This window comes from Taudactylus pleione, unplaced genomic scaffold (assembly GCF_031769625.1).
Source record: "Taudactylus pleione unplaced genomic scaffold, aTauple2 ptg000380l, whole genome shotgun sequence".
Taxonomy (NCBI): domain Eukaryota; kingdom Metazoa; phylum Chordata; class Amphibia; order Anura; family Myobatrachidae; genus Taudactylus; species Taudactylus pleione.
The window spans coordinates 6771083-6784820 of NW_028284781.1; the positions used below are offsets into that span (position 1 = coordinate 6771083).

The 13738-nt window shown below is 47.8% G+C and overlaps 1 protein-coding gene across 1 annotated transcript in view; it reads left to right on the plus strand.

The window, feature by feature from the left end:
- The window catches only part of CPVL (carboxypeptidase vitellogenic like), a 174502-nt gene that overhangs the window by 81673 nt on the left and 79091 nt on the right, over positions 1-13738 (plus strand). Inside the window, exon 10 of the mRNA XM_088445417.1 lies at positions 6892-6990. Within this exon, the coding sequence (XP_088301543.1) occupies positions 6892-6990 (99 nt within the window). The remainder of the gene's footprint in view (positions 1-6891; positions 6991-13738) is intronic.

The following is a 13738-nucleotide window of genomic DNA, read 5'->3' on the forward strand; positions in this document are numbered from 1 at the left end:
AATAATTAAAACTACAAATGCTAATGTTCACATTAGGGGATGTAGTAATCTATGCACTCTCTCCAAGTTTCTGAAAACCTAGTCCCTCTTGTTCTCCAACATTAGCAAATACCGAATATTTGGCCAGGGGATGTGTTTTATTTCTTTATTTCCCCCTCTGTCTAGTTGTTCTGTCTGCCTCATTCACTGAACTACAGATAACGCTAGGAGACGTACTTCTGGTCTTCCTACACTAATTTAATCAGTAAAACACACAAACAAACTCTGCTAATACCATTAATTGCCCAGGCCTAGTTGTATACTCACAATTAGCAAAAAGCTATTAAGCTTTCAGCATAGTCCACATTTACATTTACAAATTGGCACAGATTGTAGAGAACCCTGATTATGAGCTTTTACAGTATAAAAGGTAGTTTGTTTCATTATTTTTTTTGTTCGTTCTGAAACATATAGAACAAGATCACAATTAGTGACCATAAACACAAATGTTCCCAGTACATCCAGGCATCACATTAAGCCAAGAAATAGAAAGTAGCATAATGAATTCTTGCGCAAATACAGTATATTGCCAGATAATCATTCTGTCAACATAATAACCGCAAAAATAAAATAAGAATCAAACACTTGTTCATTGCATGCTTGTTATATTGTCAATGTCTGCAGACACCTACTAATTAAAGGGATGGGTACGGGATGCCGGCGTTCGGGATCCCGATGTCTGCATCCTGACAGGGTTAGGATACGGACACCTGTCGGTCAGTACCCTAACCCTCCCCGGTGCCTGACCCTAACCTCCCCCCCTAGTGCCTAAACCTAGCCTCCCCATCCCTGCACCCTAGACCTAACCCTCCCCCTAACCCCGCTACACCCCTTCGGGATGCTGGCGCTGGGATTCTGACCGCCGGAATCCCATCTGCCTGGATATTTTAACGTATCCCTAATTAAAATGTACTAAATAAATGCTTTCTGTGAATCTAAATGTTCTCTTTCCCCCCCCCCCCCCCCCAACTGGAAGCCTCTTGGTCATACTGTTGTTGTAGAGAGGAGGCAATTGTACCAGTGGGGAGTATCTCATTCTAGCTTTCCCACATATCAAAAACTCCTTAGCTAATGAAGCTTCCAGCTATTCCATCTTGAATATATAAAGCCGTTTTTCTTTAATCAAAGTGAGTGGAGAGGTATGTGTCCACACCTCTTAGCTGCAACACTCAGTCAAAAGGGGTTTCCTACAACCTCTAGTCACCCTCTAATCTTGAGCAATGTGACAAACTGGTACTTTGCTCAGTAGAGTGGTCAGCGGTGCAGTATTTGGGTGCTCAAATAAGTGTCCCCATACAGCTTGCCCATGTATTAAACAAATTATGCTTTACTGTTGTTATCAGCATAAATGAACACGAAATCAGTCAAGCACCCTAGTTCAGGCCCTTACCTCAATTCTTCAGCCCAGACTATCATGGACAGCTAGCTGCGCACAACATAACCGTTTCAGTTCTGCCTGCTTCTTACAGAAATGGGCAGAGTCTGCATGGCCTCTATAGGCCTCCATTGGTTCAAAGGGGGAAGGGGGGCGAGGACCAGATTAGTTCCAATACTTCATCTCCAGATACCTGTGTGAATTTAGTCAGAGTAGGTAAAATAGATGGGGAGAGGCAGGCTGGGAAAGGAGAGTATGGGTTGACAAGGGTTTGGTGGAATGTGATATCCTGACGGATGGAATCAATTTTGGATGTGAAGTAGATGACGAAGTCAAGGACAGAGAGTTAGGAGGGTGGTTGAGAGGAGGAAGTTGAATTTGGTGAAGAGACGAGGAGGGTTGGAGGTAGAGGAGTAGCGTGGAAACATGGCGCCTGGAGAAAGAGCATGTCATAGTGCTCCCCCTGTACTGAACTGTGCCAGTGGGGTATGGCCAGCCAGTTGGGAAATTCCGAAGTGAAGAGAAAAAAGGCAAACAGTGGCAGTATCGCACTGGGCTTTGAGGTCCCATTAAGGGAATAGTGCATCACCGAAGCATTTTATCTGACATTAAGGGGTAGCTGCTTTGGCACATCTTCATTTATGTATAGCTCTCAGGATCTGACTTTTGCTTCTTTGAATTATTGTTATTAGTTAATAGAGGAGATTGTATTTTATATATTCTGATCATTTTTAAATTGACAGAGTACATGTGTTAGAGTGAGATTCCATAGGGTGCACAGCTTATTACTGCAGTTATGGCCCCAAGCAGCTTTCATTGGAGTGGGATCACCTATGGGAAGCTCCCTTCTTAACTATGCTCCTACTTTGCAAATTTACATTACACCTACAGTATATTAATGTGAGTACTACTAACCATGTTCTGTCTACCACCATTATTATTATTTCAGGTCTCCTAATATTTTCCTTTCAAATAGCCCTTCAAATAACACTGTATGGTCAAGCCTGGGAACACCTCCAATACTTTAAAAAGCAAAGCATTGACTCTTTTTAAACTCAAACCTTATAATTGAAGTTTAGGATTTTACCTCAGATGTGTAACTATTAAGTCCATTGAAGCACAATGAATGAATGAGGAGAGAAGGAGGGAGGGGATCAAAGAGGAGGGGAGAGGAAAGTGCTGATCAGAGGTTGAGGTGACACAGGGCAATAAGAAAGAAGGGAAGGGCAAAGCCAATCAGAGAGGGCCAGTGACAGAAACTAATAAAGAAAGGAGTGGACAGAGGCAAAGAGCCAAACACAGGGTAGAGAGGGGAGGGAATTAGAGGTGAGAAGTGAATGTAATCAATCTGAAAGGAAAGGGGAGGTGACAGAAGATGTTCACAGAGGAGGGAGGGCCGGAGGGGAGGCGATCTGGGCAGCTTGAGGAGCATGAATTGTAGAAATGGATCTCAGATCCGTAACTTATTTAGGATATAGAGAAAACAAACTGAGATAAAACTAACAGGTGGCCATCATACTGTGCAGCGCCCCACGAATTCCGAAACCCTGGATGGCGCCCTCTGTCCATTTTGGCGCCCGGTGCTCATGCTCCACTGGAACCATCCTCGCTACTCCCCTGTTTGGAGGATTGGGCGGAAATAAGAATTTTGAAATAAGACTGTTTAGAGAGGGAGATGGCAGCACTGTATGTCGAGAGCATAAATTTTAAATGGAGGAAGTCCGCATTGGAGCGCCATTTCCTCCGTGGTCGCTCGGCAGTTGGAGGCATTGCCCCAAAATATGGAAACTTTACCATGACTGACACAGGCTTATTCAGGCAGTATAGACTTGCATTTCTTATTTACTTCTCCACCTCACCCCTCCGGAAATGCCCAAGCACACAGCCTTCCTCATAGGACATCTATTGAATACAAAGCAAAGTGTTTAATTGCATCCAATGGAAGAAAAAGGCTCCTGTCCTTCAACATTAATTAATATGGCCTTGGGTATATCAAAAGTATCATCCACGACTTTCATAGCACATTGTCTGCCTGGCTTTCCTACTATGAGGACCCCAACCAGACTCCATTAATTACTATTAGAGACGCTCCTTACACAATTTAAGTTGCTTTAGTCTGTGACTTGGTGAGAAAGAACTAGGGAGGGAGATGGGCTTACATTCATTACTGACCATTTCAGATTTTCAGACATGGACTCCCCAAACCATTTAATTCTCTCACCTTGCTTGCTCTGGCCTGAATGTGGATTGTAGCTTAGCCTAGATCTCCAGTTTTTATCTGTTTATAACTTTATATGCTTTATTTACCAATATGCCAGAGTCCCTCCCATCCCCCACTTTTTTCTATTTTTTTTATTTCTCTCCGTTGCCAAAAAAAGTTTTGAAAAACTATATATAACTAATATATATATATATATATATATATATATATATATTTATTAGTGTTTACATACATACTGGTGTGTCCTAATGTATTCCTGCTGCAAGCGCGCCAAACAGTCCCTCTTGGCATGCCAGATCCTGTGCGATTCTGCTAGCACCGTGCGTCTTTTCGCCCGGAAATGCATCTTTGTAGCAATGTGATGCCACTAGGATGCACCAGGAGACTGTGCTGATTAATTTGATATGCAACACTTTTATATCTGTGTGCGACTGAGTCTCTGAATCTGTATATGAAGTGCTACAATGTAGCGGGCGCATCTTTTTTCAACGCCAAGTTCCATTGTGCTTTGTATACAGATTCTGGTGCACACACATATACAAGTGTTGCTTCTCAAATTACAGTCTCCTGGTGCATCCTAATTAATCACATTGGGATTTAGACACATTTTCGGGTGAAAAAACGCCCGACACTAGCAGAGTCACACAGGACCTAGTGGCTCATGCAATCCTGGCATATTGCACCCATGGCGTATTGACACTAGATGTATGAGGATACATCTGTACATACATACACAATTATGTGTGTATATTGGGTCTTGATATATCTATGTTGATAGAAGCCTAGAAATAAACCTAGGTTTTTAAGATACTGTTTTGAAGAGGTTGGGTATGAAATCCCGGCAGCTGATAGCCGCCGGATGAAATGCCGACGCCGGAATCCTGAACAATTAGAATCCGACAGCTAAGGTAAGTACCCTATCCCTACCCCTCCCCTAACCCTCCCTTAGGGGAGCCTAACCCTAAAACTCCCAGGGTGGTACCTAACCGTAACTCCCCCCTTCCCGCACCCTAGACCTAACCCTCCCGGGGGGGTAGCTGACTTTAACCTCCCAAGGTGGCGCCTATCCCTGACACTCCCCGGGGAATGTCTAACCCCAAGTCCCCACAGGGGTGCCTAAACCTAAACTCCCCACACCCCACCCCCTTGTGACTAGCGCTATCCCTGTTCCCGCTTACCTTCGTTCGGGAAGCTGTCTGTCGGGATTCCGTCGTTTGGCTAAAGATAGGCGTCCTAAGCCTGAATTTCGACGCCAGAATTCCGTCGGACGGCTTTTCTGACTACATCCCGTTTTGAAGAATGTGAAGTTTAGGGAGGAAGACTGATGGATTTTAGTAGGGAGCTCCATAAATTCAGTACAGTATGATACAAGTCTTGATTATGCCAGTGAGTCACCTAGTAAATGCTATTTGGAAGGCAGACATTCATCCAGTGTTCAAGGCTCTGTAAGATACAAATACAGCAAAGAACTGGAGTGTTCTCTATAGGACTAGGTTGATAATTACATGGATAAAGTTAATGTAAATTTAATTTAAGTCTTTATGCTGTTTGAGCAAATCACTTGCTTTTCATGTGTCCCTTGATGGCAAAATCTACATGCTTCTCACAATTGGTGTTGGATATAAAATAGTCACTGTGATGTGAGCTCTTGTTGAAGTAAAAAGTTGTATTACTTGGGCTGTGCTTTTAAGATGCCTACCTATGGTACTTGCTCATCCAAGTGGGGTTGCCTGCCAAGTTTACATCAGTGCTACCTGAGGTTTAAAGGAAGGAGCATTGACTGCTCAGGAAACAGGTGTTTGGCTGCAATGTTACTAGGGTGTATTACCTTGTCACAGCTGTTGGTGGTGGTATATACTTTGATATATAGGCTATATATATATATTTTTTTTTTATGCACAAATCATTTTTTGGCGTAATTTTTATTTTTTTGTTATTTATATAGCTCCCATGTATTGTAAAAAGCTTTACCTTTTCTAAATCCCCTACCACACAGAAACCAATGTTAATTGGCTTCTAATAAAACCCATCAGTATATGTAGGCGGAAACCAGAGCGCCTGCAGAAAGCCCATGCATGAGGTGGACAGTATGACCCCAGATATGCGAGACAGCAATGTTAACCACTGTGCCACTGTCTTGTCCATGTACCTGTTTTGCATCCCAGGCATAGGTATCAAATACACAAGACCTTTTCTTAAACAAGTTGCTTATGAAATTACCACTATATTCCACAATGTTGTAAAGATGATTAATACCAGAATATTCCATGAAATTAGTTGTGTGTATTGCCTGCTGGCTGGAGCTTACAGTCTAATGTACTGTAGTTGAGTTGGAATAATGTAGCCATTGTTTTGAAAAGAGAGATTTGTGTACATTGATGTAATTAAGACCACACGTAGTGGATTCTTTTGTGTTTGCGGTTGTCATGAATGTGTTAGGAATCTAGAATTGCCAACATGACATAACTATGCAAGTTTATCATTGCAGTTGCTTTTGGTTAGTCTACTTTTCTGTGGACTCTTCCAGGCACAGTGATTCTGACCGTAACAGACCTTTGAGCTTTTTACTGCTGCTATTTATGGTTTTCTCTTGGACCTAATGAGTGAACATTCTGGTAAATGTTTTAATGGAACACTAAACCAATCCTTTCTAATGTATTATTTATAAATATACAACCTATTGCACTGGTAAAACATTTTATCATGAGAAATATGGCATAGTACATTTATAAAATGTTAAATGTGGCAGCAAATAGGACAATTATAAATAGGTTAAATGCAATACAAAAAGGTCAAATAAACCTCAGTAGTTCCTTTGTTCTAAGGTTTAAGGCTGGGTACACACTATGCAATACTGGTATGTCATTCAGTCAGCCGATCTGCTGATCCCTGGGTCAACTGATATGTGGCCCAGGTGTGTACCCACCTTAAGAGCTAAAAGATTGGCGTTAATGCATGCTACAATTACATAGGTTATATTGGTAAAGGCTCATGGAGAATGAGTGTTAACTGCATGATCTCCAACGTCTGTGTTGGTTTTTTGCCTAACAAATTGGAGCATTAAATCTTTATAGTTCGAAAGTAGAATATTAATTTTATTATAAAACATTGAAGCACTCCAAGTTGTTTTTGTGTTTTTTTTGTTTAACATTTTAAAACTGTTTTGTTTTATCTTTTTTCTTTTATACAGCTGTATGTGGAATCATGTGATTCAATTTACTAGTTGATTTTTTTTTTTTTTCTGTTTTTTTAATAGGCGTTTGATTCACTGCTGAACGGTGACCGAACAGCATACCCTTCTTTCTATCAAAATGTCACCGGTTGCAGCAATTACTTCAATTTTCTCCAATGCCAGGTACATTTATACGAAAATATTAAGCTTCTAAAGTACTCAATGTGATTAAATATGGTGCAGTCACATCAGGAATATTATGGAATATCACCAGGGTTCTATGCTATAAAAGACATGTTATTTTTTGTTTATCGTATATACTCGAGTATAAGTCGACCCGAATATAAGCCGAGGTACCTACTTTTACCACAAAAAACTGGGAAAACTTATTGACTCGAGTTTAAGCCTAGCGTGGGAAATGGCAGCAGCTGGTAGTGCCCCCAATAGTAATCCCTCCTAGTAGTGCCCCCATTGGTAATCCCCACCTTTTAGTGCCCCCTGTAGTAATCCCCCCTTTTAGTGCCCCCTGTAGTAATCCTCCCCTGGTAGTGCCCCCTGTAGTAATCCTCCCCTGGTAGTGCCCCCTGTAGTAATCCTCCCCTGGTAGTGCCCCCTGTAGTAATCCTCCCCTGGTAGTGCCCCCTGTAGTAATCCTCCCCATGTAGCTCCCCCAGTGGTGATATCCCCTTTTAGTGCCCCCTGTAGTAATCCCCCCTTTTAGTGCCCCCTGTAGTAATCCTCCCCTGGTAGTGCCCCCTGTAGTAATCCTCCCCTGGTAGCGCCCCCAGTGGTAATATCCCCTTTTAGTGCCCCCTGTAGTAATCCTCCCCAGGTAGTTCCCCCTGTAGTAATCCCCCCCCCCCCTGGTAGTTCCCCCAGTGGTAATAACCCCTTTTAGTGCCCCCTGTAGCCCCCCCCCCAGTAGAGAGAGACGTAATAAGAATTAAAAAAAAAAAATCACTTACCTGAAACTCCCGCTCCTGGTCCCGCTGCTAACAGCTCCTCTGGCCGCTTTGTATGGGAGAGACGTCATTACTCATGACGTCTCTCCCATTACCCACTGCGGGAGCCGGAAGATGGCTCCCGCAGTGGGAGCAGCAGCAGCCGCTGAGAGTCTGACAGACTCTCAGCGGCTGCTGATTACAGCAAGCACACAGCCGCCGGCTCCGGCGGCTGTGTGTTTGTGCTGTGTAGCGCTGACCGAACTCCGTCTGGTCAGCGCTACACTTCACTCTAGTGTAAGCCGAGGGGGTACTTTTTCAGTACAAAAAATGTGCTGAAAAAGTCGGCTTATACTCGAGTATATACGGTAACTCTTTTTTTAAATTCTTGTAGAAATGTATATAGCAAACACTAAACATTTTAAGAATAGAGCAGCGTAATGTATTTTTTTTTTTTTTTAATTATTAATCTGACGGGGCTGGAGTTGAAGGAGACTAGGGGGTTTGCAGAATACACTGCATTAACAGCAGTTAGTAAATATATTTTATATAAGTTATTCTAGCTAGTAGCTTTTTGGGCAGATAGGATTCCAGTAATATTGGGTACACTTTAGTAACCGTTAAAAGTGTCTAGGTTGGGCTGACCAGGGACATGTGAGAAGCTACAGGATCGCATAAAATCAGCAGTAAGGCCCGACTCCAGGGGATCAGGGCAGGGCTTTAGTGCCTTTGGGTACTTCGGCTCACTACTATGAAAAGCCATGGGGCCCAGATCATATCAAATTTAGTTTATTGAACTTGAAGATAATGTTTTTTCCATACATATGATATGACCCAGCTCTAAATCTAAAGCACATTAGCCCAGGTTATTGTTAACATTTGTATGTTCTTTTGTTTTAAAAAGAATACGCGTATGTGTACATACCAGTGATATGTCTGTGCACAACGACGTTCAGACATATAGCGTTGGTTGTGCTGTACAGCTGATGCCCAATATATTTGCAGACCGCCCGTACACTTGCATCAGGGGCCGTGGGGACGGGGGCGCGACACTTCCCCCGGCCAACGGGACCCGAGGCCAGATGACAGATGATTGTTCAGCGTGTATGAACAACCATCATCAGCAGATATATCTCTGGTGTGTACCCAGCATAGTGATGGTATTGCATACATTGGTTCGTGCATGCACAGTAAGGGTTTTCTAGACTTTTCGTGCATACTGCGTGGCAAAACATCACTCAGCTGTGTTCACTGCGTCCATCTCTGAATCAGCCCCATGTGCCTGGCAACCTATTTGTAGCAGATAGACTTATGTTCTCCCCCCAGACTTATGTCAGTTGTCAACCACTGCTGAAATTACAGGTATAAAATATACTTTTTCTACTTCAGGGTCCATAGGGTATCCACAGGATACCTTGGGGTATAGGTGTGACGTCAGTCGCAGGGCACCAAAGAGTTAAGCTTTCAGCCTCCCAGGATGCACTAGGTCCCCCTCCTATACCCCGCCCCCGGGCCAAGGCACCTCAGTTTAGTTTGGTGCCCGGCCGGAGTCGGGTGCACCTGTTGGAGTGGGGGCTAGAAGAGCCCCTGAAGCTTTTTCTTCATGCAGCTGTGGCTGCACATCTGGATGAACAGCATGGACAGTCATTCCTGACGTCCATGCTGTCTTCCCTACACCCCGCCGGTACCAGAACGCCGGTACTGATCCGGGGATGTTGGTGGGCGTCTGGGGTCACAGCTAGCGGTGACCCCAGATGCTCCGGACCATGGCCGGATTCAAGGGGGACAGAGGTAAGCAGCGGGGTCCCGCGGTGGGTCCCCGCTGATCACATGGTCCTAAGTCCCCAGGCAGGGGGCTCCCTGGGGACTGGCTGCAGCGTGGAGCCAGGCGACCAACCTGCGCTTACACTACCCCCTGGGACAGCGGACCGCAGCAGAGCGGTAGCGCTGCGGCGTCCCAGGGGTTAAATGCATGCCAGGGGAGCGCGCCTTCCCTGTCTCACAGCCGGCGCCTCCCCCGCTGCACACAGCCCTCTCTGCATGCTGCCGACTGGTCCTGTGGCAGCGCTCCTCCCCCAGGCCAGCCTCCTCTCTGCTCCTCGGCGGCCATCTTCTCCAGAACGCATGGTGAACGCTGCTGGAAGCGCTGGACGGAAGCATCGTGGTCTGGGGCCCCCCGCATACCTCTCCTCCGCTGTGGCTCAGGTCTGTGTATGCAGCGCTGTGTCCTACCAGGCCCTGTGTCTGTGTAGTTGAGTGATCAGCGCTGTTAGTGCAGGAATTGTTATTTCTCTGCATTGTATGTGACTGTGCTAGCGCTGCCTGTAACTTTTCTTCTCTAAACTGTCAGCTTTATTACTGTCCCTGTTCTTCTGCTAAAGCCCTTGCGGTGCAGTGCTGCAGGGTGGTCTCTCGCCTATTTAATACTTAATTGGTGAGAGAGGTCACATACGTGGTGCCATCATGTCTGAAAGTGATTTTCCCCTCCGGCTACAGTGTACCACGTGCAAAGTACCGTTAGCGGAGGGGGAGGGTAGCGCGGAGGGCCTTTGCCGGCAGTGTTTGTCCATGGCGCGGCCTATTACGGTTACAGCACCGGTACAGGAGCCGCCCTGGGCTTGTTTCGCTCAGGCGTTAACAGCTTTAGTGGGCCAGTTAGCTCCGCAGCCCGCGTTTACTCCGATGGGTTTGTCCCAGCAGTCTGTGGTGTCGTCACCCATGCAGGGGTTCCCACGACAATTGGTGGTACCCCACAGTCTCCCTATTTCCCCGCTCCCGGGTTCTCAGGAGCCAGCGTGGGTTAACTCCCTGACGAGTTCTGTACAGCACTTGTCGGATGTGTTGCAAGGGGAGTCTGTGATGCGGCCTCATAAAAGGCCGTTGGCGTCTCTGTCCGCTCCTTATGAGGATGACGAAGGGATGTCTGATGATGGGGAGATTCTGGATCCTTACGATCAGGAACCTCTCCATACTAAGGACGCTGATGCTAAGTCCAAAGTATATATTCCTGGACTTATTCGGGCGGTCCGCACAGCCTTGGTGATTGAGGACGCAGTTCCCCCAGCGGCTAAATCTAAGTATGCCTTTTTCAAAGATGTGAAGGGCGATGCCACAGTCTTTCCTCTTTCGGGTCAGTTGGTGGACCATTTAGAGGAGGCGTGGAAACAACCTGGCAAAAGATACCAGCCGCAGAGACGCCTGGCGGTGGCTTATCCGTTCGCGGATAATTATTTTGCTAAGTGGGAATCCCCTCCACAGGTGGATTCTCACGTGACCCGTCTTGTCCGTAGTGCCACATTGCCGATGCCATCCATGTCCTCCCTTAAGGATGCTACGGACCGCAAGGTAGAAATCTGCCTGAAGTCCGCTTATTCCCTTGCAGGGGGGGCAGCACGGCCGGCTATGGCCATTTGCTGGGTTGCCAGAGCGATGGAGCGCTGGGCGGATTCATTAGAGGCTTCTTTTGAATCCGACTGTCCGGCCGAACAGGCGGAGTTGATTGGCAATCTCCGTGATTCGGCCACCTACATCAACGAGGCGGCTCTAGACATTAGTACTCTGGTGTCTAGAATTTCTTCAGCAGCGGTAGCTGCTCGTCGCACCTTGTGGCTGCGATCCTGGAAGGCAGACGCAGATTCCAAGAAAGGTCTGGAAGCGTTGCCGTTTACCGGAGAAGTTCTCTTCGGTCCGGATCTGGATAAGATTGTGGCCACGCTGGCGGCAGCCAAATCTGCTTGTCTCCCGTCGGCCGCTGCTCCTTCTGGTTCGGGACCATCGTCCTTTCGGTCATCTAGGGCCCAGGGCAGGCCCAAACCACAGTCGTTTCCTCGACAGGCTGGCCCTAAGAAATCGGTCAAGCCCCGGAAGCAGGCATGGAGTACCAGACGTCCGGCCCCCAAGCCAGATGACAAGCCTGCGGCCTGACGGTCTGGGCCTCCCTTTGGGGGATCCCAGGGTGGGAGGCCGCCTGCTACAGTTCGCCCAGTGTTGGTCGACCACTACGACAGACACTTGGGTTCTGGAGGTGGTTTCCCACGGATACGCCCTCTCCTTCCGGCACAGACCCCTGGCTCGCTTCTTCACCACGGGTCTCCCATCAGACCGGAACAAGGCTACGGAGCTGCGGAAGGTATTGCACACTATGCTCCAGGCTGGAGTTATAGTGGCTGTTCCATTCTCCCAGAGGGGCCAGGGTTTCTATTCAAATCTATTTTTGGTACAGAAACCCAATGGGTCATATCGTCCGATTCTCAACCTCAAAGCACTCAACAAGTCTTTGCGGGTCCCGAAGTTTCGGATGGAGACCCTACGGTCCATCATTCTGGCGCTGGAACCTGGGGACTACTTGGTGTCATGGGACATACAGGACGCTTACCTGCATGTCCCTATTCTTTTGCGCCATCAACAGTTCCTCAGGTTTGCAATCCGCAGCGACCACTTCCAGTTTCGGGCGTTACCTTTTGGCCTGGCAACAGCACCACGTGTTTTCACCAAGGTGATGGCGGTCATGGCGGCTTCTCTGCGGCTGCAGGGAGTCCGCATGTTGCCGTATTTGGACGACCTGTTATTGGTGGCAGGATCTCCAGAGCTCCTGTTACGCCACTTGGACCTGACCATTGCACTGCTGCAACGGCACGGCTGGCTAATCAACTGGCAGAAGTCCACTCTAATCCCGTCTCGGAGGATTCTGCATCTTGGAGCCTTATTGGACTCGGGACAGCAAAGGATCTTCGTGACGGAGGACAAGATCTCTGCTTTACAGTCAAGGGTGCGCAGTTGCCTGCACAGCCGCCGGGTGTCCTTACACTCGGCGATGAGGTTACTGGGCTCCATGGTGTCGGTGTTCGACATGGTGGAATACGCCCAGTTTCACTCCAGACCTCTGCAGCACCTGATCCTGTCCAAGTGGAACGGGCTGCCTCAGTCTCTGAAGTCCCAGACGATTGTGCTCACCCAGGAGGTTCGCCTGTCCCTTGCGTGGTGGTTACAGACGACCCACCTCAACAAGGGACTTCCGTTCTGGGTTCCAAATTGGGTCCTGTTGACAACGGACGCCAGTCTTCGGGGCTGGGGAGCAGTTTCGGGTCCACACTTGTTCCAGGGCAGGTGGACGCCGACAGAAGCGGAGCTTCCAATAAATATCTTGGAACTCCGTGCGGTCTTCAATGCTCTCCAGCAGGCACAGCGGTTTCTCCAGGGTCGCCCGGTGCAGGTCCAGTCGGACAACGCTACCACCGTGGCCTACATAAACAGGCAAGGAGGAACTCGCAGTCGGGCTGCTCTCGTAGAGGTCTCTCGGATCCTGGTTTGGGCGGAGCGCAATCTTCCGGCCATATCAGCGGTCTTCATCCCGGGAGTGCTAAATTGGGAGGCGGACTTTCTAAGTCGCCAGGACGTTCATCCGGGGGAATGGTCCCTGCACCCGGACGTTTTTCAACTACTGGTGGACAGGTGGGGTCTTCCAGAAATCGACCTCATGGCGTCCCGGCACAACAACAAGTTGCCGGTGTACGGGTCTCGCACAAGAGACGAAGGGGCGTCTCTGGTGGATGCTCTGTCCGTCCGGTGGACGTTCCGGTTCGCATACCTGTTCCCTCCGGTCTCCCTTCTTCCACGGGTAATCCGGAAATTCAAACAGGAAGGAGGGACGCTCCTGTTGATAGCTCCCGCGTGGCCCAGACGGCACTGGTTCTCAGACCTTCAGGGTCTGTCCGTGGACAGTCCTCTGCGGTTGCCGCTACGACCGGACCTTCTGTCTCAGGGTCCTTGCCTTCACCCGGACCTGACTCGGCTGTCTTTGACGGCGTGGCTGTTGAGACGGCCATGCTGAGGTCCCGGGGGTTTTCCAGCTCTGTGGTGCGTACCATGTTACGAGCTCGGAAACCGTCTTCCGCGAGGATATACCATCGCGTGTGGCATACGTTCTTCCAGTGGTGTCGACCGAGAGGTTATGCACCGCGGGAGTTTCGTCTGTCTCGGATTCTCGCCTT